We start from the raw sequence: 25,456 nt of genomic DNA, 5'->3' as shown, positions 1-25,456 counted from the left end.
GTGGAAAGCTGTCCCCATTTAAAAGAAACCCATGTAGCATTTACATATGCTCATAATACTAAAAAAGAAGTTAAATCCAGGCACAAGACATACAAAGATTATTAATTCTTTCAGTTTTAACTTTTCCAAAGTCAGCTCAGCTATGAATTATTCAAAATAAAAAATCTGCCATACATAGGACTTTATTGTACATTTTATTTTTTATATTTAATGATTTAATCTATTCTCTGGATTTATTAGCTCTTTCAAAAACAATTGAAAAACTCCACATAGAGACTTTAAAAATAAAACTCCAATTTTATAATTTCTGTTTATCTTATTGATATTTCAGAAGTAATCTAAGAAAGGTCTAGGAATCAAATATATTAAGGTAATACCACTTACATGAAAAATTTTATCAAAAGAGTACATCATCATGGAATTAAGAGCCATGTAATAGGAAAAAAAGTTTCTCATCAGTTGAAAACTTTTTTAGGCTTGCTCATGTATATATATGACTGTATACGTATATGTACATAATTAAAATATTAATTTTATCAGCATAGTATTAACTATTTTAAAGTAAGTGTTTGAGAATTATGTTAAAAACCTCCAAAGCAAATTATTAATTTATATTCCTTCCCAATACAAACCATAAATAGTATCTGTGATCATTTTGCCTAAATTTGTAAAAGTGTAAAATCTACAATTTTACAATTACTGGTCATATTGTGGCTCTAGAATAGTCAACTTCATGTAACAAAGCAATCAGTAAGAGCATGGAAACTTACTTTCTTCCTTGGAAAGGCAATTCCTGTATTAAGGACAATGTTATTTTTCTTTAAAAGTCCCAAATCTTCACACAAATGCATTACAAGCTCATTGTGCACCTCAGTTATAAGAGCACCTGTGTTTCTTTGTTCATCTGGTTGATCTGACCTGAGGATTTGATTTGCCACACTCCTCCCCTGTCCCGCCCTATTTCTCTCTTAATGAGAACAACTTAACAATAGCATCCATGTAAACTCCATGGCTCAAATAATGAATGGTGAGGAATAGAGGTATTAGTTATGGTGGGGAGCACTTGTTGCTGAACCTACATGTAAAGAGCTAAAATTCAGGGTTAGTAAGCATAGATGTAGGGGATAGGTCGATTTTAAAACAGAGGTTTCAGAGAATGAGAATGAGTCTCCACCCACACCCCTAGCCCAGCTCCTCCCTGTGGAGTGCTGTGTAGTATTAGAGTCAGATGAATTCCACCTCTGTTATTCAGAAGCTGCGTGACCCCTGGCAAGTTCCTTTTTCTCTCTGAGCCTCAGTTTGTATTTAATAGAAATAATAGTACTTACCTTATAGGTTGTTATGAAGATGATGATTTTTAATGTTATTGGAAAAAATATGTAAAGTGGCCCCTTAATACTAGTTGCTTCTCTTTCCCCTTTCACCTCTGCATTGGGCACATTCAAAACAAACTCCAACTATGCACACCAGCATAAGAATTGGCTTATGTGAAATTATGGATATTTGAAGAATTTGGGAATTTGACATAAGATAGAACATGGCTTGTATTCATTTCAACATCTCCTAAGGGGAACAAAGGAACCGTAGTCATTTAACAAGAATTCATTGAGCACCTACTATGTCCATGCTTCACTCTAACTCCTGGCAGTAGAGTTGTCTTCTGTTCTCGAGATGATCACAGCTTGAGGAGACTGTAGGTGAGGAAATGACAGACAATGACAATACAGCGTAACAAGTACCAACACAGAAGGAAGCAAGAGGGACTTCTAGAGTGCAGAGCAGGAGCATCCAAAGCAGCTTGGCTGTGTGTATGTGTATATGTGGGGGTGGGTGGAGAGTGGTTATTGGGATAGTTCTGAGCGGGTCAGGGGTGGGGTGGGAACCAAAACGATTCCAGTATTGAATTTTAAGGAAGCAGGAGTTAGAAAAGCTGAACATCAAACCTTGATGAGGTACTTTTTTAAAAGATCTACTTTACATAGCTGTGAATTAAATGTATTCCACTGTCAGGTAAAGCTACATTGTATAATACTTTTATTGACTATTATGGATATAACAAAATTTGTGCAATCTCTAATATTTCATCACATGAGATTTTAATGCGAACAATGAATAAGTGCTTTTCTCAAGTAAGCCCATGAGCATATGTTCAGAAACATTTGATTAGAGCCTTTGCTCTCACAGTTTTAACTATTCTTAGTTGCTCCTTAACAGTTGTCTTTTGCACTTAATAGACTAGATAATTAATTGCTTAGTAGTTGACAATAACTCGGCCAATCATGATAGCAGGAAATAAGAGAAAGAGTACTCAGTCTTCATGTAGGTTTTAGTGCTGGAAAGGACCTTAGAAATTATTGATATTATCCTTCTCATTTTACTAGTGAGGAAAGTCAGGTCTAAAGAAGCTCAGTGATCTGCTCAAATTCACACAGCTTGTGAGAAGCAGATCCACAAATAGAACCCAGTTGGCTATGGCTACCGTTCACTGGGCATTTCCAACATGCTGACAACCAAAATCTCTGAGTACTATTTCATTTTACTGGCATTTCTAATCTAACACGTATCCCTTAAATCCTTTTAGAATGGAGAAGGAAATATGTACTTTTAAAAAGTATTTGTTCTGTGGATACCGGTAGATGAAAAAACGGCATTCACAGAGAACTTGCTTTATTAGCTGGTTAATGTATATTCCTACCCACCTGCTCTTCAGCATTGTGACCTTGTCACTCCCTTACCAGGAGGGGAATCTAATCCTCCTACCCTTGAATGTTGGTCACTCTTAGTGATTCTGGGCCATGCTATCTACTGCCCTTTCCAACTATCAGGAATGCAGATGTCATGGAGCTGTAATGGTGGGAGCTGAGATAGAAATTGGCAGGACAACAAAACAGAAAGCCTCTGAAACCTTGATGATTATGTGTTGTCATAGCAGCCATGGACCACTACCCAGACTTTTACATGACAGAGGAATAAGCTTCTACCTTATTTTGGTCATGGTTATTTTGGACCTTCCTTTCACAGCAACCTAACCAATATCCTAACCAACACAACTGGAGATACCATAATGAATCTAAAGTGCCTGGCATAAAACTGGTGCTCAGCAGTAAGTAGCTAGCACATTTCAAATACCAAAGCCATCTATTCCCCTTCAGGACACAATTCCTTCTTTTGGAGTGATTTTTAGACTTGGCTTATTGATTTTTTTCTTTTCCACAGGCTTCCTTCTATCTCTGCCTTCTGGGTCATCATCAGACAACAGTGATATTTCAAGTTGCTTACTCCCAGTAATCTTTGAGCTCTTAATCTCCAGTGTCTCCCTTCTCCTCAATTTCAGCCACCTATGTTCACAGCTGATCTCAGGCTTCATTATAGTACTAAATGGCTCCACCCTCAAGCTCTAGAATTCAGCCGTTTTTCTCTCTTATTCCTGCTTCTTCCCTGGTCACTGTTCTTACCCTTTCAGTGCTACCAACCCAGTTTTCATTCTCATCTTGTTTTTCAACTCCTAGGTCCCATCCTGTGTGCCTAGCATGATGTTATGCCTGGCACTTCTACTGAGCATGGGCCATGTGCCCAGCATTTTCTCTATCATCCTCTAGAATCTCAGCACACCCTCTTCATCTTCTGATATACCACCTGGTCAGCACTAGCCCAGCTGATCCAAATGGGCCTCCTCTGGATTCCCACAGCACCTTTGCAGTCATCTATCACAACTGCTGTCACGTGGCTTTGTCAATTTCAGTTTGTGTGTCTGTCTCCCCACTAGACTATGAGCTTTTTGAGGCTGGAGATTGACTTATGGTCTATGTAACTACAACTTAAGCAAAAAACACGTCTACTAGTTGGAGTGTCACAGATTTTCCTGCCTTTGTGCCTTTGCTTACGCCATCTGTCCCTGGGAATCTTTTTCCCCAACTACATTGCCTCCTTTTAAAATCAGACAACTCCTATAAGGTTCATCTCACATACCACCTCCAAAAAGTTTTTCCTGATATGATACCTTCCTCCATTGGAGTTCCAAAGCATTTCATTGGTATTTCTTTGCATTTATTTGATTTTGCAGTCAATTTAATTACTGAATACCTATTATTCACCCAGTGATATACTGCCCACCTCACTCATGGCTATCATTTATTCCCCATTAATATCCAATAATCCTGATTTTACAGAAAAGGAAACTGAGGCTTTGAAAGATTACACAACTTTGCAAAATCACACAGCTAGAAAGTAGAAGGACCATGATTCACTGCCAGGTCAGAGTTCTCTTGCTGAACTGCGTTGCTTCATAGATGCTTTGGAGACTTGTTCCTTGTGTAAATGTCTTGCCCCTCTGTGTGAGTTCTTGGGGGGCAAGCGGTGTATCTTTCACCTTTACACATCCTTTAACATCTGGCCCAGCCTTTTGCATGTAGTAAAATAAACAGAAAATAAAATTGATTCAGAGACTCTCAGAAAACACCTACAAGACAGCCCAGGGACCCCCTCCCTCCACTCCCATTTCCCTCTTACTGACCCAAGGGACCTGATTGCCAATGGGCTCACAACGGACCCTTGCAGGAGCAGGTGCTAATTCAAACAGCCTCATTAACAATCTGTGGGGCTCCTGCACTAATTACAGTGGGGCTTTAATGACATCCAGTTCACCAATTCAACAGCTTCTATTTTTAACCCATAATGGCTGGATCTCCAGAAGGAGTATACAGGGATCTAGTGTTCTCTCATGCCACCCTATGTCCCTTCCCAGTATTTCCAAAGAAAAAAACTGTGAGAAAGTGAGAAAATACAATACATTCAATTAGTGAAATTGTGATTTATATCTCACAGCTTATCTGTTCCTTAGCTGTTTAAACATTATAATTTTTAAAATCAAGGTAAATCTAACAACAAAGAAAATTTATGAAACTACCATTGACCATGACAGAATAGACACTTCTTTTCCCAGCCATGTAGTTCCCATGATACCTCAATAATTCTGAGTCACTTTGTGTAATTTATTATTTTGATAATTTTACATTTATTTTTTGCTCTTCCTTGGTTAATCTCTATTTCTTCTATTAGATTATTAACCCAGTGAAGACAGGGATAGCATCATCTCTTTCTCGAATTCAGAACCTGCTATGTATCAATTAGGCTGTTTGCTATGTTTCTAACTGCCTTATCTCTAATTGTAATAAGGACACAAGGTAGGCACTAATGTGTCTATTTCACAGATAAGGAATCTGAGATTCAGAGAGGTTAAATAACTAATCTAGGACGATATAGCTAGTAAGTGGAGAGGCTATAATTTAAATCCAATCTTTCTAGTTCCAAAAGTAATATTTTATCCTCTATGCTGTATTGCCTTGACTAAAGAAGTTGTTAATCTTGGTGGGTTTTTGTTTTTGTTTTGTTCTGTTTTTGTTGTTAAAAAAGAAATTGTCTCAATGGTTTGTTAGCCAAGTGCTAAATTTCTCTCCTGGATACAGAAGAGGCAAGAACTGTGTATCCACGTGACTATCGTTAGAAAAATGTTGCTTACCGCTACACAGCTTTCTTTTAAAACAAAATATTGATGACTTAGTTTAACTTATCTAAATTTCTTGTGTCAGATTTCACTGTGTGTATTTGTACGTTTACTGTGTTTTTATTCTGCCTCAGAGACTAGTATTCTGAAAATTGAAGTTTCCTTAGGAAACTTTGACATACAAAGATTTAGTGATTTTGGCTGCGCCATATTGCTGAGGTTTAGGGAAATACAACGCTGTAAACAAAGTAACTTTTTTCATGACTTCCTCATGTTTTCTTTTGTCTACTTACCACAGCATATTTATTATCAGTTTGAAACAGATTTTTCCTTTTGTATCTTGTTAGTTTTATCTTCCCAGAATTTGTCATAAGGAAGTAAATTGTAGATTTCGCTTTGATTCTGATGCCTCCTTGAACTTCAAAGGTAATATTCCCTCAGAGAGAAGCTTTGGATTCTAATTTTTTTTATCTCAGAAAATTATACAGACAACATATTTGAAGTAGTATGGTGGAAAGTTCTAAAAGAAGAAATGAATGTATGAGCTCTCCTTCTAGAGAAGATGCTGTTAAGAAAGTAAAAAGAAGGAAAAGACAGGAGTATACGAAGAAGACAGGCCCCCTCCAGCATTCAATGGCAAACCTAACAAATAAACTTTTTTTTCCTTCAAGATAAAAATTATCTTAAAGGAAAAGCGGGAACTTATGATCTTCAAGGCAAGGAATAGAAAACTCCTCTTACTATAGTTTTTCTTCTAAAAAAAGAGTGAGTTTATACCAACTCTTTAGGAATATCATTTAGCCCCAATATTCTCTCCACTGCAAGTGGGCAAGTTCTGCCCCATGGAAATGCTACTTTTGTTTGATAAAAACAAAACCAGATACAGGGAGCATAACTTCTCATTCCTTAATTTTGAGCTGCAAATGGTGACTTTCTCCAAAGAATGTAATATGGAAAGAGGTAACTTTACACTGGAGAAACCTGAAAAATACTACCTCAACCAGGTAATCAAGGTCCATAGCAACAGTCATAAATCATGTTGATAGTATGTGCCCTTCATTTGACATGATGAAAATGACACTTTACCTCTGTAATCTTCCTTCCCCAAACCCATGTCCCCAGTGTAATCTTGAGAGAAACATCAAAGTCCATTAGAGGGGCCTCTTACAAAATACTTGAGCAGTACTCCCCCAATCTGTCACTGTCATCAAAAACAAGGGAAGTCAGAGAAAATATCACAAGCAAAAGTAGCCTACGGAGACATGTCAGCTAAATGTAATGTGGTGTGAAATAGAATAATTCAAACTTAAAACTGTTGAAACTTTAAATTATTCTGACCCTTGAAAGGGATGTGGCTCTGCAGCCTGAGTCACATGGCATGAAGTAGCAACTTCTGCTTTTTTTCCCCCGTAAATAGTTAAGACCAGGCTGGGCATGGTAGCTCACGCCTGTAATCCCAGACTTTGGGAGGCCAAAGTGGGCAGATCATGAGGTCAGGATTTTGAGACCAGCCTGGCCAACATGGTGAAACCCCATCTCTACTAAAAATATAAAAATTAGCCGAGTGTGTTGGCATGTGCCTGTAGTACCAGCTACTCAGGAGGCTGAGGCAAGAGAATCCGCTTGAACCGGGGAGGTGGAGGTTGCAGTGAGCCATGATCACACCATTGCACTCCAGCCTGGGTGGCAGAGTGGGACTCTGTCTCAAAAAAAAAAAAAAAAAAGTTAAGACCAAACAGCACCAGAGATAAGAATCCCTCAGATCATTGCCCTTCCTTCTGAAGTAAAAAGCTTCCTCAGAATGTAGCAATCTATAACCAATCAAACTGCTGTAATATATGCACTGATCTATGGGGAAAATGTAATCCTGCTAAAATTTCTCTGCCTTTGCCTATTAAGTGAAACCTTAACTTCTCCACTTGGGAACCTGACCCCATTCATTTGGAGTCAATGTTTCCACATGGCCACCTTTAATATTTGTGTTCAAGTAAACTCTATCCTTAATCATATTTTCTGAATCTAGTTATTTAAGGTTGACTGTGGTATCTTGCATGAGATCTTGGAAAAGAAAAAGGATGCTAGATAAAACTAAGAAAATCTGATAAAATTGAGACTTAAATTAATAATAATCCATCAATATTTGTTGGTTAATTGTAACAAATTGATACCATACTAATATAAGATGTTAATAATAGGTGAAACTGTGTGTGAGGTGTATGGATACTCTATACTATCTTCTTAATTTTTCTGTAAATCTAAAACTATTCTAAAAATGGAAATTCATATTAAAAAAAACTCAACAAATAAAAATGCTCGTAGGGTCATTTAAGAGCTTCCTCAGAAATTTAGAAGAACACAGAAACAACGGATATTACATAGTAAGTTCTAACATTTGGAATATCCTATACTATCTTAATTTTTAAAATAGTCTAGTGAAGTAGATACAACTATTTATTCCCACTTTATAGCAAAGAAAAGTGGAGCTTAGAAAGATGAGGTGGCTCGATAAGAATTTTACAGCTTATCTCCCTAGTTCCAATGATCCTTCCACCATATCCCATTTACCTTTCTACTGCTCCTAAACATTAGCAACAAAATAGGCAATAACAGTACCAGGCTTTAGTGATTGGTCAATATAAGGCAGGAGAGTAATTACTACACGCTTTTCCATTATTTGCCCACCCAAAACATTGATCTAAAATATCCATTTAAGCACTGGTTAGTGGCATCGTATCACAAAAAGTCAGTAAATTTGGCTTGCCTCTGACAACAAGGGTAAAGAATGTGTTACCATTGAGGGTGGATGGTAATGTGAATGGGCAATAGTTTACTTTTTGTCAGAAAGCGTTCTTTTTTAGGTCTGCACACTTAGGAATATGACCTTTACTGAAGAATACTTTAAACATCTCATTCGGCTTTTAGGAGTTTGTTGATAATAGATGGTGTTTTATACTTTGAACTGGGGAAGTGTTCAAAGACTAGCAATGGTTTGGGGATCATTTACAAAATGTTCCAGCTGTGGTGGCCATATGCCACTCCATCTGCCTGTATTGTGTGGGTATTGTTCTGCTATGTTCTGAAGCTTGCCTACTCTTGCTTTTGGATTACAGACTACTGGGGCAGGGATATAGTTTTTTGTTTGGACCATTTTACCTGCTGCAAAGCAACATATACTCTTCCCCCACCCGTAGCCCGCAAGTTCAGAAGACATGTGGCTGTTAAGTTGGCAATTGTAGCAGCATTAAAAATATACATATGAGAAATCATATCCCTGACAATCAGTTTATTGTGTAGCACGTGAGAGGGGTGAGGGATGGGAGGAGGTTACCACTTAAAACATCTGCCAAGACACAGGTAGTAGTAACAGTAGCAATTACTGGATATTGTTAAATACAGCTACTGTGAGATGAACTCACCATACAGAATCTGTCTCTAATCCCATCAGAGAAGCTGGCTGATAATTATGGACCTTGTTGGATGTCCTAAAGGGTAACTGGCCTGAGTTTCTGCCAGATCTTAGTTGGAGAGCGTGCATGGGAGGGAGGTGAACAGGGCACATGCAGAGGATTTCGAAGATGAGGAGTTCCCCAATAAATGTTATTTTAAACTTCCTGTTTTGCTGTAAACTGTGTTAGAAAGAAAGTCCACATGATTTTGGTCATCTTTGGGGGCTTTAGAAATACAATGTTTTTACCACTTTTGGTATTCAAATTATTTATAGAGCTTCTAGGACTATACTCAACTTCTCCACCCACAGAGAAGCCGTTTTCTCCTGTTCAACTTATTGTCAAGTCATTTCAGACCACCTGCAGTTAGTATTTAAGCTGTGTTTTCTTCCCTCTGTCCTTACATCTCTGTTTCTTTGACCTAGGATCCTCTTTTTCTTCCAATGATCCTTTAAAATTCAGCTCACATTTTACCTTCCTCTGGGAAATCTCCTTTGGTTACACTCTGTTTCAACTGAAAGTTTAAATGAGGTAATATTTTTTTTGTACTCTCCAATTATCTGTACATGGACCTATCATACTTTTTTTTTTTTTTTTTGAGACAGATTCTCCCTCTGTCGCCCAGGCTGGAGTGCAGTGGCGCCATCTCGGCTCACTGCAAACTTCACCTCCTCAGTTCGAGCGATTCTCCTGCCTCAGCCTCCCGAGTAGCTGAGATTACAGGAGCCCGACACCACGCCTTGCTAATTTTTGAATTTTTAGTAGAGATGGGGTTTCACCATGTTGGCCAGGTTGTCTCAAACTCCTGACCTCAAATGATCCACCCACCTCGGCCTCCCCAAGTGCTGGGATTACAGGCATGAGCCACTGCACCCGACCCATATCATTTTTTGTTCATTCATTTATTCAACCATTCATTAAAAATATTTATTAAGTATTCACTCACTATGTATCAGAAGTTGTTTTAGCTATGGAAGATGTAACAGGGCACAAAATAGGTAAGGTTCCTGTTCTCACAGAGCTTACTATTGGAAAGAAAGCCAATGAATACATGGACAAATGATTAAATAGAATTTATGATTTTAGACAGTAAAGAAAAACAGAGTAGTGAGATTGTGAGTAACCGAAGGTGGGAGCTATTTTGATTGAATGGACAGAGAAGGGTTCTCTGAGGAGATGACGTTTGAAAAGAGGCCTGAATGAAGTGAGAGAGCAAGTGATGTGAAGATGTGAGGGGAGAGTAGCTCAAGCAGAGAGAACACTGAAGGTTGTGAAGGGGGAAGCTAGCTTGAGGTGCTTGAGGAACCAAAGGAGGCCTATGGGGCTGAAGTATCATGAGTGGGGAAGAACGTGGTAGGAGGTGAGACCACAAAGACAGACCTCTCCACGTTATGTAGGTTCTTAAAGGTCAAGGAGAGAACTTTATGGGGTGATGGAGCCAGGATTTGTACCTAGACTTATTGCTCTCCAAACCTATATAATGCCTATAATAGAACGTTATCTATATGTATCATACTTTTAAATACAGTGATGGAAAGTGAAACCTTTAGGCTGTTCAAAAATGTGGAATTAAGATGTCATATGAAGGTTTTGTAAAAATTAATTACATTTATTATTAGGAAAAAGGCATATAGTTTTAGGCATAGTATTTCTCATTGATCTATTTTGTGAGGATGTATGTTTTTAGCAGGCTAAACTATTCCTTAAAACTGTTGTGTATATTAAATCAGAGAACACCTAAATTCTAATTCTAGATTTATATCCCTATTTGTGATATTCTGCTTTTTGCATGTTTTATAAAAAAATTATGGCCTAGTGTTTCATTATATAGCCATAAATGTCCATGTAGTTCTGGGATTTATATACTTGCCTACATGGTTTCAGGGATACTATGACTCTACTGGACATAGTTAACTTTTATATCAATCATCTCCTCTTAAAACTAATAGAGGAGGCTGGGCATGGTGGCTCACACCTGTAATCCTAGCACTTTGGGAGGCCAAGGCGGGTGGATCACCTGAGGTCAGGAGTTTGAGACCAGCCTGACCAACATGGCAAAACCCTGTCTCTACTAAAAATACAAAAAATTAGCTGGGCATGGTGGCGGATGCCTGTAATCCCAGCTACTCGGGAGACTGAGGCAGGAGAATTGCTTGATCCTGGGAGGTGGAGGTTGCAGTGAGCTGAGATGGTGCCGCTTATTCCAGCCTGGGCAAAGAGTGAGACTCCATCTCAAAAAAAACAAACAAAGAAATAAACAAAAAACAAACCAAAAAAACTAATAGAGGAGATACTTATATATATATTTGGTCACATCCTAAGGTTTGCACTCCAAGAGCAATTCTGAAAATTTAGGTTCACTGACATCATGATCTATGAATCTCTTCTGAAACGGTCATTCCATTTCCATGATGGAACTCTAATACTCTAAAATTTGGAATAAATGAGGTTCTATGGCCTCCTGTTCAGTCTAAATGTCTTCACTTCCTTGAACAAGCCAGCAACAGCCTTGTTTTATTCCCTAGAATTTCAATCTCAGTGTGTTTAAATATTTTGTCACATCAGTAAGAAAGTCAAATTTTAATTATACTTGGGGATGTAGCAAAATGAGTGTTCAGAGCCTTTTAGCTACAACTCTTTTAATCCTTCAATAAATTTAAAGAATCAAAACATCTGATGCCATTAAAATAGACTAGGCTTACATGCCCTACGTTGTCTTCTTCCAAATACCCTGTAAATAAGTACCAGTTAAGGGCATGAACATGAAGAGAAATGGAGATCTTTATCTGTTTCTCCAGTTAACCATAGAGAATCTAGCATACCTAGTTCATACCACATACTCTTTTCCGGAAAGAGAAATGAAGCCTGGGGTTCATAAGCCCTCTCTCCTGATGGAAATAAAACGTTGAAAACAATTTTTCCCTTTTTCTGCTGGTGCCACATCTGTGATAAGTACAATTAGCTTTTCCATGTTTCCATGTTTAAACCAAACTTCTCAAATTTCATTTGGGCAGATGGTTAAGTTCAAGTCATGTGTCCTGGCTAATTGGATAAAACATTTTCCCCTGTAATATCACAGGCACAATGTTGACAAAGGTATCATGTGACAGGTACTTGCATACTCTGACAGTGGGAACATAAAGGGATGAGGTTTTTGGGGAGGACAATTTGTCAATACATTTCAAGAGCGTTGTAGGCTTCATACCCCTTACCTAGTGACCTCATGTATAGAAATCCAAACCAAGAAAGTGATGAAATGATGACAAAAGGTATACATTCAGAGATGTTCACTGCAGCATTATTTATAACAGAAAAAAGTAGGACTCAAATATCCAAGAAGGGAATGCTTTAATTAGTTATGATGCACTTTTATGATGATTTTATAGCATCAGGAGTAATGTTTTCAAAGAATACTTCATGACATGAAGAAATTCTTATGAATTAAGTTATGAAACTAAGGCATAAACCGTACCTGGTATAATATACCAATTAAAAAATTTACATATGGCCATAATGCCTTTGCTAGCCCCATGTTCACTAAGTCCCTAGACACTAAGAGGTCAATGAGGTCTGGCCCTTCTTGAACTACGTTGTCCTGCTAATCTCATCCAAATGAAGAATTATGTGAAGTTTACAAAGTTCTTTAAGGAGTTGTCTTTAGCAAGGAGTGGCAGAAACAGAATGGAGCCCATCTATTTTCAGCAGTCTATTTAATGGAAAAGGGGAAGTTTTCAGATTTTGGCCTTTAAAAAGAGAGTGGCCTCTGTGAGGATTTCCATCCTTGGGACCTCTTTCCCTTCTCAATTTACCTGACCGTTCTTCTTTAACTCCATCTCCTTCCAGATCCCTGAGGGCCATGTTCTCATTCCCTCCTTTAGGAACTGTGCTCCTCATCTCAAAAGGAGGACAGTCTGCCTCTCTGACCTTTTCAATATACCTGGTTTGGGTCAATTTTCCATCAATTACTACCCTTCTCAGCCATTATAAGATCAATGAATCGCTGTTGATTTCCTCATTGGCTTCCCAGGAAGTTATCACATGTCATCAAGACAGTGGGTTGGGCATTCATATTTCTTGGAGACAATAAAAAATTTAGTAAGGACAGCATTTCCTATTAGTCACATTTAGCTTTGCTCCTTTCAGAAGAGTAGCCCCTAGTATAATATTGTTGTGCTAGGAAGCTGTTGGTGCTCTTCTGAGCTTGGTTTATATTTCAAACCCACTAAACCAGCTGTCAGTGGCTCTTCCTCTTTGCTATCCAGAAAGAGTGGTGTCAGTGCCAATTAAATTCTCTTTGATGGCATGAGTTACCATGATTGAGAGACAGGAGCTAGTAAGGGGAGAGGTTTCTCCATTTTTAAATTGCTACAATGTCTCTTACCCTAGGCTGTGAGTTTCTTCAAGCCAATATCAAGTCTGACTCATCCAGATACTCAGCCATCATTCAGACAATACTCTGCTCATCAAATTAGGCTGCCTTTAAGTTATCGATATAATCTGAGAGCTTGGTATGGGGAAGGCTGGGAGGTAATGGAATGTATTAATGAAGAGCATGATCTTTTCAAGCTTCCTTCTAACTTCAGAATATTTTCCTTTCTTTTGAATTAAGCCATGTTTTAAAATTTTAGTATTTTATCCAGCATTTATATGTGTTCACGTAATCAAGGAAACCCTCCTTATTAACTTAGCTATGTTCACTCATGCTCATCTTTAAATTTTTTCTTTTTAATATTTGATATGTGCTTCCCAGATCTTCTCTCTATATGAAGTGTTTTCGCTCAGGCTGCTATAAGAAATACTATAAACTGGTGGCTTATATACAACAGAAATTTATTTCTCACAGTTCTGAATGCTGGAATTCCAAGATCAAGGTGCAGGTGTGGCTGGCTTCTGTTGAAGACCTCTTCCAGGCTGCAGACTGCTAACTTCTCATTGTATCCTCACCTGGTAGAAAGATAGCTAGCTATCTCTCTGGCCTCTCCTTGTAAGGGTACTGTTCTTCTTGAGGGCTCCACCTTCATGACCTAATTACTTCCCAAAGTCTCCAACTCCAAATGCTATCACATTGAAAGCTTCAACATACAAATTTTTGGGGAACACAAACATTCAGTCCATAACATGAAAATAATTTCCTATGCCTCTAAACATTGCTGGGAGACCCCTGAAGATAGCCATATGGTCTGGGAAAAAAGTTAATAAAATACCTGCTCCTTAGTTCTTTATTGCTCCAGGATACAGTCCCTCCATCTGTTGCAAGTTTTCTTCCTTTCCTTGTTAGGCCAACAGCCTCACTTCTATTTTTCTTGGTAGCTGGATTTACCACTTTTATTTAGCTCAAGTTGTATAGGCAACTTGGTTTTAGTGTCTTGAGTACACAATTAGGAGTAGAATTTTTAGGTCATAAGAGTATGTTTAACTTTATAAGAAATTGCTGGCTGGGCATGGTGGCTCATGCCTGTAATCCCCGCACTTTGGGAGGCCAAGGTGGGAGGATTACCTGAGGTTAGGAGTTCGAGACCAGCCTGGCCAACATGGTGAAACCCCATCTCTACTAAAAATACAAAAACTAGCTGGGCATGTGAGTGGCACATGCTTGTAATCCCAGCTACTCAGGAGGCTGAGGCAGGAGAATTGCTTGAGCCTGGGAGGCGGAGGTTGCAGTGAGCCGAAATTGTGCCACTGTACTCCAGCCTGGCTGACAGAGCAAGACTCTGTCTCAAAAAAAAAAAAAAAAAAAAAAAAAAAAAAAAAAAAATTACCAAAAAAAAAAAAAAAAAAAAAAAAAAAAAAAAAAAAAAAAAAAATTGCCAAACTGTTTTCCAAAGTAACTGTGCAAGTTTGCATTTTCACCAGCAATACATAAGAGTTTTAGTTGTTCTGCATCCTTACTAATATTTGGTATTCTTAGTCTTTGAAATTTTAACCATTATAGCATTTGGTAGTGGTATCTCATTGTGATTTTAACTTGCATTTTCCTAATGACTAATGATATTGAACATCTTTTCACATGCTTATTATCCATTTGCCTATCTTCTTGTTCAACCATTTTGTCCATAATTGGGTTGTTGGTCTTTGTCTTCTTAATACTGAGTTGAACAGCAGAAATTTTTAATTTTGATGAGGTCTGATTTATCAATTTTTTCTATGGTTATGCTTTTTGTGTCCTATGAACTCTGCCTAATCAAGGTCACAAAAATGTTTGTTGATGCTTTCTTTTAAAAGTTTTATAGTTTTTATTCTAGTTTTAGGTCTATGATCCACTTCAAGTTTATATTTGCATATAGTAAAGGTATTGGTCCAAGTTCATGTTACTTTTGCATATAGATAACCAATTGCTCTACTACCATTTGTTTAAAAAACTGTCTTTCCCCATTGATTACCCTAGCTGTTTTGTCAAAAAAATCAATGTACCATACATGTATGGACCTTTTTCTGGATGCTATTCTGTTGTATTGATCTATAAAGTATGTCTATATGCTGCATGTTATGTGATTATGCAAATCAGATGCTGTTTTTATTATTGTAGCATTATAGTAAACCTTGAAACCAAGTAGTGTAAGTCCTCCAATTTAGTAATTTATTATTAAGTATGTTTTTCTTTCTTTTGAGATGGAGTCTCGCTCTGTTGCCCAGGCTGGAGTGCAGTGGTGTGATCTTGGCTCACTGCAACCTCTGCTTCCCGGGTTCAAGCAATCCTGCTTCAGCCTCCCAAGTAGCTGGGATTATAGGCACTGGCCGCCATGCCTGGCTAATTTTTGTACTTTTAGTAGAGATGAGTTTCACCATGTTGGCCAGGCTGGTTTTGAACTCCTGACCTTAAGTGATCCACCCACCTCACCCTCCCAAAGTTCTGGGATTACAGACATGAGCCACCGAGGCACCCAGCCTAGTACGTTTTTCTTTTACAAAATGTTTTGGCTCTTCTAGTTCCTTTATTTATATACAAATTTTAAAATTAGCTTGTCATTTTTAATTATAAAAGTTATTTAATGACTTGGGTTTTGATGGAGATTGCATTGAATTTATAAATTGCTATTGTCCAATGAAACTTTTGGTGATTATGGAACTATTCTTTTTTAAAAAATTAAATTAAATTTATTTATTTATTTTGAGACAGTCTCACTCTGTTGCCCAGGCTAGGGTGCAGTGGTATGATCTTGGCTCACTGCACTGCAACCTCTGCCTCCCGGGCTCGTGATCCTCCCACCTCAACCTCCTGAGTAGCTGGGACCACAAGCATGCACCACCATGTTTGGCTAATTTTTGCATTTTTAGTAGAAATGGGGTTTTGCCATGTTGGCCAGGCTGGTCTTGAACTCCTGAGCTCAAGCAGTCCACCTGCTTTGGCCTCCCAAAGTGCTGGGATTACAGGTGTGAGCCATTGTGCCCAGCTGAGAACTATTCTTTATCTGCTTTGTTTAATGTGGTAGCCACTAGCCACATATGGCTATTAAGAACTTGTAATTTGGCTAGTTTGACCAAAGAACTTTAATTTTAATTTAATTTTAATTACTATAAAGTTAAATAGGTACATGTAGCTATTGGATATTTATTGGATAGTGGAGCTTATAGATAAGTTTTAGGAGAATTGACATCTTAACAATATTTTTTCTGATCCATGAACATGGTGTATATCTTCATTTACTTAGGTCTTCTTTAATTTCTTTCAAAAAGAGTTTATAGCTTTCACTGTACAAGTCTAGCACATATTTTGTTAAATTTATCTGTACTTTTATTTTTATGTTATAAATAGTATTATTTTCTTAACCTGAAGTTTTGTTTTTTGTTAGTATATAGAAATGCAATTGACATGTGCATATAGAAAACTTATTAGTTCTAGTAGCTTTTTGTATATTCCTTTGGATTTTCTAAGTATATAGACAATCATGTCTTTTGTAAATATAGACATTTTTATATTTTCCTTCTCAGTCTATCTGAATTTTATTTTTGTCTTATTCTACTGGCTAGGACTTCCAGTGCAATATTAAATAAAAGTGTTGACAGTGGACATCCTTCTCTTCTTCCTGATTTATAGAGGAAAGCATTAATTACTTGTTTAATTACTTCCCATTCACCCCATTGGTGAGGGGAAATTCCTGCCCTGGCGTTATGGGAATGGCTGAATACATGACACCTGACATGACAGATGAGATTGAGAGCAGTTTATTAGTCACATATACTCACAGCCTTGGAGAATATGACATTGTACACCATCAAAGGGCCAAATAGAGGTTATACTCAGGAACACAGTGAACAATCAGTGGCTGTAGGAAGCAGGCTTTGTAGTTTCAAAAGGGTTGAGTGCTTCCCTGTTTCCTGAGAGGATTTAATTGGCTTGTTTGAATAATTCTGTGGATTGGTAGGGAACTGAAACCACTCAGGGATAATCGGAACTATACCTCATCTGTTTGATAAGGAGAGTTGTTTGACTTGGAGACCTTATCTGTGTGAGGAGAATGGGGAGGAGAACTTGTGGTTAGGTAATTCCAGGCCTTCCTGTTTTTACTAGATGTGAAGGCAGCATATAGTGTTATTTTTAGGCCTTACACCATAAGCATTCAGTAATTCATTATTAAGAATGATGTTACACACCTTGTTGCTGAAAAGACCTCTATAATTATGTAATGTCTTCTTTAACCTTTTTAGCAATATATTCTGTTCTGAAGTCTACTTTGATATTAATCCAGCCTTCTTTGGATAAGTGTTTGTAAAGTCTGTTTTTTCTTCTGTTTACTTTAACGCATATATATCTTTATATTTATAGTAAATTTCTTGTGTACAGCATAGAATTAGGTCTCACTTATTTTTTTCCCCCAATTCACTCTGTCAATCTCTGCCTTTTAATTAGAGTGTTTAGACCTGTGCTTTCCAATATGGTAGCTGCCGGCCATATGTGTCTTCTGAGCACTAGAAATGTGGCTAATTCAGATTGAAACATGCTGTGAGTGTAAAACACAAACCTGATTTTAAAGACATAGTATGAAAATGTATATAAAATATCTCATTATAATGTTTTGGCCAGGCGTGGTGGCTCACGCATATCCCAGCACTTTGGAAGGCCGAATCACTTGAGGTCAGAAGTTTGAGACTAGCTGGCCAACATGGTAAAATCCAGATTCTACTAAAACAAAATACATGGTGGCATGGTGGTCTGTGCTTGTAGTCCCAGCTACTTGGGAGGCTGAGGCAGGAGAATCACTTGAACTGGTGAAGCAGAAGTTGCAGTGAGCCGAGATTGCACCACTGCACTCCAGCCTCAGTGACAGAAACTATGTCTCCAAAAAAAAAAAAAAAAAACCACTATTTGTTAAATATTTCTGAAGGACATAGAAGACTTAAACAGATTGTAAGATATATCATGTACTTGGATAAAAGGACTCAGTATCATAAAGATGTCATTTCTCCCTAAATTAATCTATAAATTTACCACAATTCTAATAAAATACCAGCAACATTATTACTTTTTTCTTTCTTTCTTTCTTTCTTTCTTTTTTGCAATTAGGCAAGCTGATTTAAAATTTTACATGGAAAGAGTAAACAACAATAGCCTGTTTATTAAAGGGCAGAATAACAAGTATGTCCTAAGAATATAAATGTTGGATATGGTATGATTAAGTGGGTGTGGCCACAGAAGTAAATGAGAACAAGGCTTGGAAAGAAGTTTATGCCATGAAGGGTCATAGGGGAAACACCAGGTTTTGGTTTGGTGTCAGAACACAGGAGCAAGGGGAAATCCGAGGCCAAAACCTTTATTGGGATTTCTGTGAGAATCGCAAGGTAGAGCAGAGTAAACATTTAGGACTGGCTATTTTGAATACTTCTGGTGGGCTGTGGCTATAGATGCCCATCAAGGGGATCTCTCTTTGGTGCTCCTCCACTTTGCTGAGCATGCCTGTGTCATTGCTTTTACCACACTGTTTGGAAATTAGTTGTAAACTGAATTTGTGCACGTTAATCCTTTCTTTCCAATTAGTTTTTAAACCTCAAAGGCATGGTATTTTTGATGTGAAAATTACACGAGATAACACAGATGAATTTCCTAGCATAATTTCAGTCTTCCCTGAGTCCGCTACTTTCTGCCTGAAACTTTGTATAAGTCATTTAAACTCTGTGAGCCTCAATTTCATCTTCTGTACAAGAGGCTGATATTAATACCAGTATCATAATGCTGCTCTGAGAATGAAATGAGTTTGTGCATGTAAAAATATGATTATAGATTAAATATTTCTCTCATTCCATTCTGCATCTAACTTAGTGGCCAGGCACATGGAAGGTATCATTTAATAAATGTTTATGGAGGGAGTGGGTGAATCCTATAGGGTATATTTTGCTTGAAAGAAGGCACCCTTGTTGTGGGTGGATGTTTTCTGTGGAGACAGAAATCATAGGAGGTCTCTGGGGAAGACAGACCTCCCAGGGACATATGAATGGTAGCATGGGGAAACCAATTCCCAGGAGCCCATGTGGGGGACGTTTTCCCCCCACTTCCCATGCTGTGTTATTTCACACAACAAAAGGGAAGTCTCTGAAGACTCCAGCAGTAGTGAAGAAGTCTATACTCCCTCTTGCACTGCTTCCTGAGGAATAGCTGACACAGAGGAAAACTGAACCTGGTCCTGTCAGCAAGCTGGTTTTCCAGGCTTTTCATCTCCTCTGCCCAGTAGGCATTTGTCTATCAATTCTAACAAAACTTTCTGCAGTGATCGAAATGTTCTATACATATGTTGTCCAATATGGTAGCCAGTAGCCACATGTAGCTATTGAGCACTTGAAAAGTGGCAACTCTGATTAAATAACTGAGTTCTAAATTTTACTTAAAATTTAAATTGACCAGTGTGGTTCAATTTAATAATGTTACATTTGTCTCTTTATCCTCAGCATCTGCACAGAGCCTGGCTCAGAAGAGGCATGGGGGATGTTTAAGTGAATTATTCTAAACCGTGCTAGATTCTTTTATTGGCTGGATTTATACTCATCAAATGCATTTTCATTCATCACCCTGTTTGTGTCTTAGAGCTACTCTTTGTGGTAGGCGGGACCTTTGTCTCAGTTTGTTGGAAGAGGAAACTGAGGCTCAGTAAGTTTAAGTGATTTGCCCAAGATTATAAAGCTATAACGTCAGTCTGAGTAGAACCCACATCTTTCTCTTTATTTTTCCATCTCCCTATACTTAATGTAGTTCTTTTGTTCTTCTTAGCCCTTATTGAATCCTCGGACACCAAAATTCCCACACAACCCTCACAGCCTTTACATAAGTGTCATTAGGACTATGGAAAGCACACATCTATTCATCTTGATAGTTGTGTGGACATGGCTTGTGAATTTTAAACTGTTCAAATGTGAGAGATAATTCTGATAGCTATTTTCATGTAACTTTCTGTACAAGATTCTTATCCCTGATTTTCATTCAGATGAATGGATAGTTCCATGCATGTGGCCAGCATCTTACTTAGAAGGCCTTCCGGTACGTCTCTCATTTCTGCCTCAAGGCTTTCTCTCAAACTCTAGAAGTCTGCTCAGCCCTGGAAAGCATAACCAGGAAATGTGAGAGAGTTCAAGCTGGAAGGTGGAGAGCAACCCCTCAACCAATGGAGACAGAAATTAGGAGACAAATGCCCCAGCCTCCGTGTTCTTCAGTGGGACAATGGCAGGCACACATTCTACCCTGTTTTTCAGAGTCTCCAGCAAGATTAAAAATAGTTGTCTACTAAAGCAATCAGCTCAATAACACATTTTTCTTAGCGTTTTTCCCCCTTCCCTCTTTCACTCTCTCCACCTCACTTCCTTTCAGATTACCACCATTTTCCATTCAGCAGGCATTGACTGAGATCCTACTTTGTGTCATGCACCACACTGCACTATGGAGTATACAAAAATAAGAGGTCAACCCTAGGTATCAGAGAGCTCACGGTCGAGAAGGAAATAATGCATAAAGCAGTTGGAATAGAGGGCATATACAGGGGACTGTGGGAGGGCAGAGCTGGTCAGGACGGGTAATGTTCCAGCTTGGTCTTAGAAGATAATGGCGTGTCACTACTGAAAGGTGGGAAAGAGCAGCCCATATTTACTGAAAAATACGTCAGCAAAAGGATAAGTCTTTTCTGGGGTTGAGAGTTGCTGCTGTCGCGGAGGGGCAAGGAGCCAGAACCCTTTGGGCCTCTGTGTGTTTGGGTTGGGGTGGGCACACAGTTGGTTTTCAGTGTATTTCAGTTGAAGACGAGTAACCCAGGCAAACCAAGGGGAGAAGCTTTGGGAAATGAAGAAACCTGTCCCAAGTCCCCAAAGTTGAGCACCAACCACAGAAAAGCCAGTTTAGCTAGTCTGGGCGGTCAGTACGAGGACCCCGGTCGCCGGCAGGAAAGTGCCATCCCTACAGACCTGGCCCCTGTGCTCCAGGGGTGGCGGAGCCTACTCAGTTGCCAGGATGCTGTGGCTCGGTTGCGCAGGAGCAGCGCCGCGGAGCCCAAGTCCCAGCTCAGGCCCGGGCTCGCGCCGCGGGGGCGGGGCCTTGGACGCACGCTCCTCCCAGGCGTCCCTCCCGCCCTCAGCCGCGCGCCGGCCACCCGCGCGCCTGCCGCCCGTTGCCCTGGCAACCGTCGTGCCGCGTCTTCCTGAGGGAGCTCCTGTCAGCCCACTGATCCCACCAGCCGCTCCCTACTGCTCCGCGGTCTTCGCGTGAGGTCGGAGACTGAGGGACAACAAAAATGGCGGAGGGGAGCCAGTCGGCGCCTGAGGCAGGTCTGTGGGGGCTGCCGATCTGGGGAAGGCTGAGGCGGCCAGGCTGTCCTGGGTCTCAGGGAACAGGGGACTTGGGCATGGTCCTACTCCTGAGGAGGCGCCCCTGTATATTTGCGCGGTGGGTTATGACTTCAGGGTCAGGGGTCAAGGGTGGCGTGTACCCCTCTGAATGGCGGGCAGGGACCTCGAAGTCCGGGTGGTGGAGGGGAGTGTGGGTTAGTGTGCACACTTCTGACAGAACATGGGCCCGAAAGGGGCTGGGACCCGAGGGAAGAGACAGGATCTTAATCCTGGTATCACCTGTGGTGAAGGCTAATCCTAGGGCTAGGCTGTGTCATGGAAAGGGTGTACACAGCCCTGTGGGAGCATGGGAGAGATCCCTAAAGGGGCATGATTTGGGCTGGGGGTGGGAGTAGGAGGCTCTGACTCTAAAGAGGGAGGTATACGTGGAAGGTGTGTTACTTTAATATCAGACAGTGCCATGGAAGGGGGGAGTTAGAGTATTTGTGTTTGGGGATGTGCAGTGTCCTCAGGGTCACTCCTGGTCACAGAGAAATTTATGCAAATAATCCTTGTATGGGTCCTTAAAAAGACAAGAGGCCTTGAGGGGATACCCGGAGCCCCAGTCCTTTAGGAGCCTATCAAAAGAGGCTGGAGCCTGAGTGTGAGTGTATGTGGATTCAGTGATCTTGAAGGTCATTCGGAATCAAAGGAGTGCATGTCCACACTTCTGTGGGGGGAAGATAGCCTTTAAGGGACAGGAAGACTGACAGGAAGGGAGACCCAGGATCCTATTCCTGAGGGGACCCCTTGTGAATATGGCTGGGCTTTGTGAGATACTGACTTTAAGTGTCTCACAGGGTCATAGAAGAAAGCAAAGGTTTTTACAGTTTTGAGTATGTGGGAGGGAGTTTGCCTCTAAATGAGGCTGACCACTGAAGAACCGATGTTATGGCATGGCATGGGTGTGTGGGTAGAAAAGTGACTTTGGGGATATGTGTGTGATGGTTTTGGCAGTGGTATACATAACCTTGTATATGTGTCCTGATCAGGTATTATCATTACAAGAGTGATCCACTTGAATTACTTTGGTCCTGGTGTGTGTGTGTGTGTGTGGGGGGGGGGGGGTGGTTATGGTACACACACACCCCAGAAACTGGAACTGAAAACTATGACACCCTCAGAAATAGGTTCAAGGAACCATTATGTCTCAAGACCTTCATTTTCTCTTTCTTTCATGGCATCTCTGTTTTATTGAGTAGCTCCTCTACTCATTTTATAGTTTTAGCTCCCTCATAACTTGAACATGCTCATTTCTTTATTCATTCATCCACTCAACAAATATTGAGTGCTAACTATATGCCAGGCAATAAGTTAGGCATTGGAAATTCCCTGCTTTGGATGAGCTTACCTTGTTCTTCTTTTCCTTTTTTTCTCATAGCATTTATTGCCTTTGAACATACTATTTAATTTACTTGCTTGTATTGCTTATTTCCTGTCTCCTTCCACTACAATGTAAGCTCTACAAGGGCATTGTTTTATCAATACCACATGTCTAGAACTGTTCTAAGTGTATAGTATGTTCTCAATAAAGATTTCTTAAATGAATAACTGAATTACTGATATTGTCTGGAAGTGATATTTTAGGTGACATGTGATAGGAATTGGATAATTGAAAAAAAGGGCAAACAATGGTCCAGGCAGCAGGAAAACCATGTGCAAAGAACCCAAGACAGGTGGAAACATGTTATGTTGTGTTTAAGGAACTGAAAGGAGACAAGTGTGGGTACATGTGGGGCAGTGGGAAGAGAGAAGAGGTACGCTGAAGCCAGATCTTCCAGTACTTTGTAGAATATGATATGAATTTGGGTCAGAAATCCTAAGAATAATGGGAAGCCATTGAAGGCTTTTAAGTGGGAGCATGCCATGATTAGAATAATTAAAAAATAACTCTGGCTACAATGTGGAGAGTACAGAGGATACAAGAGTGGATATAGGATATACTCTCCACCAGCTACAGTGAGGAGAGTACAGAGGATACAAGAGTGCATATAGAGAGAACTTAGAAGGTAGCAGTGGAGATGAAGAGAAGGAATTGAGAAATACTTAGGAGATAAAATTAATAGGACTTAGTGAAATATGAGGATGATGGAGAAGGAAGTATGGAAGACTACTTCTCACTTTCTAATTTGTGCAGCTGGATAGTTAGTGGTGCCATTACTGGGATAGGGAGCATTGGAAGGGGCCTTGGGTAGGTGTGAGAGGAAAGATCATTAATTTGGTTTTAGATAAGTGGAGATTGAGGTATCTTTAGGACATCCAAATAAGTAGAGAGATTGACAAGGCAGTTGAATTTACAAGAAAAGTGTAAACTGGCATAGAGATAATTATTTTGACATAGGAATAATTACTCAAGCCATGGGTGTGGATGAAAATGCCTAGAGGGAGAAGCGGCCTGGGATGAAGTGTTGAGTAGCTGCAGTATTTCAATGCCTTCCAAAGAGACTGAGAAGGTGCGACTGGAGAGATTAGAGCACAACCAAAGGAATGTTTCAAGATAAATGGAATACTCAGTAGACTGAATGCTGCCAAGCAATATAAAATGAAGGGCTAAAAAACTAGATTTAGCAGCAGAGAGGTCATTGGTAACATTGATGGTAGAAAATTGATAATGGTAAAAAGCCAGTTCATTTAGGCGAATAATGCCTAAGTCTGTTTAATTCAAATTTCTGAGAGAGATAATTTTATTGACCCTTATTGTCTTTTACCACTAAATCACAGTCCAGTGTCAGGACTGACTGGTTTTAGATTAGGTGTCCAGCTATTGCTGGCTGGAGTCACCTGATACAAAATATGGCCATCTGGCAATTTCTTATCTCACTTGAAATAGCCAACGTTTATGAAGTGTTTATTTTGTACCACACATTGTACTAAGTGCTTTATACATTTTACTTCAGTCTCATAACAGTTCTCTAAGGTATTCTCTATGTTTTATATGTGGAGAACTTTTGGCACAGAGAAGTTGACAACTTAATTAAGATCTGCAAAGAATTAGTAGAAGATTAGTTTTTTTGACAATTTAAATATTATCCAGATTCATTATTTGGCTTTGTGTTTGTATTACAACATACCACATTCTGAAGAAAACATAGCCATGATGAAAATTCCTTTCTTACAGGAAATATTCTAAACTAAGCATATTCTAACAAGGTGAAATGGAAAGAAACGGGCTCAGATCCTTGTATAAACCCTATTTCTGTGACTTATTATATGTGGACCTTGGACTCAAGTTTTCTGATCTTCAGTTTCCTCATTTGTAAAATGGGGATGATATTTGCAGGATAGTTGTGAATATTAGAGATCATATACTTGAAGTGTCCAATAAATGTTATGTCCTTAGTTCACTTGAAGCTTGAATATAAAAAATTTCAAACGTATTGCATATACTTTAAATATAAAAGAAATTATATAAACATACAATGATGAGTATAAGAAATTCTATTTTTTCTTCATTGGTTTTTCACTGCTTTGCTATTAGAAGAAAGGCAGACATTAAGTTTTGGAGAATGTAGAATTGTTACCTCAACTGTGTATCATGGGACTGGTCTCTGTGTGAGGTAGATTTTGAGGAATTTCTTGGAGGAATGAAGGGACACTTAAGATATCTTAAGCATGCTTTTGTATGTAAAGTACATGCAATACATTTGAAATTTTTTATATTCAAGCTTCTTACAGAGCATGTAGATAGCTCTGTAATAGGGTCAGATTT

At 39.2% G+C, this 25,456-nt stretch overlaps 2 protein-coding genes across 10 annotated transcripts in view; one reads left to right on the top strand and one right to left on the bottom strand.

Annotated features, from left to right (window-relative positions):
- Nucleotides 1-1,644, bottom strand: part of ELAVL4 (ELAV like RNA binding protein 4) — a 161,968-nt gene extending 160,324 nt beyond the window's left edge. Inside the window, exon 1 of the mRNA XM_058442790.1 lies at nt 1,618-1,644. Within this exon, the coding sequence (XP_058298773.1) occupies nt 1,618-1,626 (9 nt within the window). The 5' untranslated portion in view covers nt 1,627-1,644. The remainder of the gene's footprint in view (nt 1-1,617) is intronic.
- Nucleotides 1,645-21,495: 19,851 nt separating this feature from the next.
- LOC116473135 (AGBL carboxypeptidase 4) overlaps nt 21,496-25,456 on the top strand; it is a 1,494,771-nt gene continuing 1,490,810 nt past the window's right edge. For 5 of the 9 annotated variants that reach the window (XM_058443101.1, XM_058443097.1, XM_058443103.1 and 2 more), the window contains exon 1: nt 21,556-21,687. Coding sequence is in view for 1 of the 9 variants with exons in the window: in XM_032160791.1 (XP_032016682.1) it covers nt 21,654-21,687 (34 nt within the window). In the remaining 8 variants the exon portion in view is untranslated. Of the gene's footprint in view, nt 21,688-25,456 lie in introns of all 9 variants that reach the window. The other 4 variants (XM_058443102.1, XM_058443098.1, XM_032160791.1 and 1 more) reach the window with 3 other exon arrangements.

This window comes from Hylobates moloch, unplaced genomic scaffold, assembly GCF_009828535.3.
Source record: "Hylobates moloch isolate HMO894 unplaced genomic scaffold, HMol_V3 SCAFFOLD_8, whole genome shotgun sequence".
NCBI classification, from domain to species: Eukaryota; Metazoa; Chordata; class Mammalia; order Primates; family Hylobatidae; genus Hylobates; species Hylobates moloch.
Note: the sequence above shows the minus strand (reverse complement) of the source record. Positions and strands in the feature narration are given on the sequence as shown.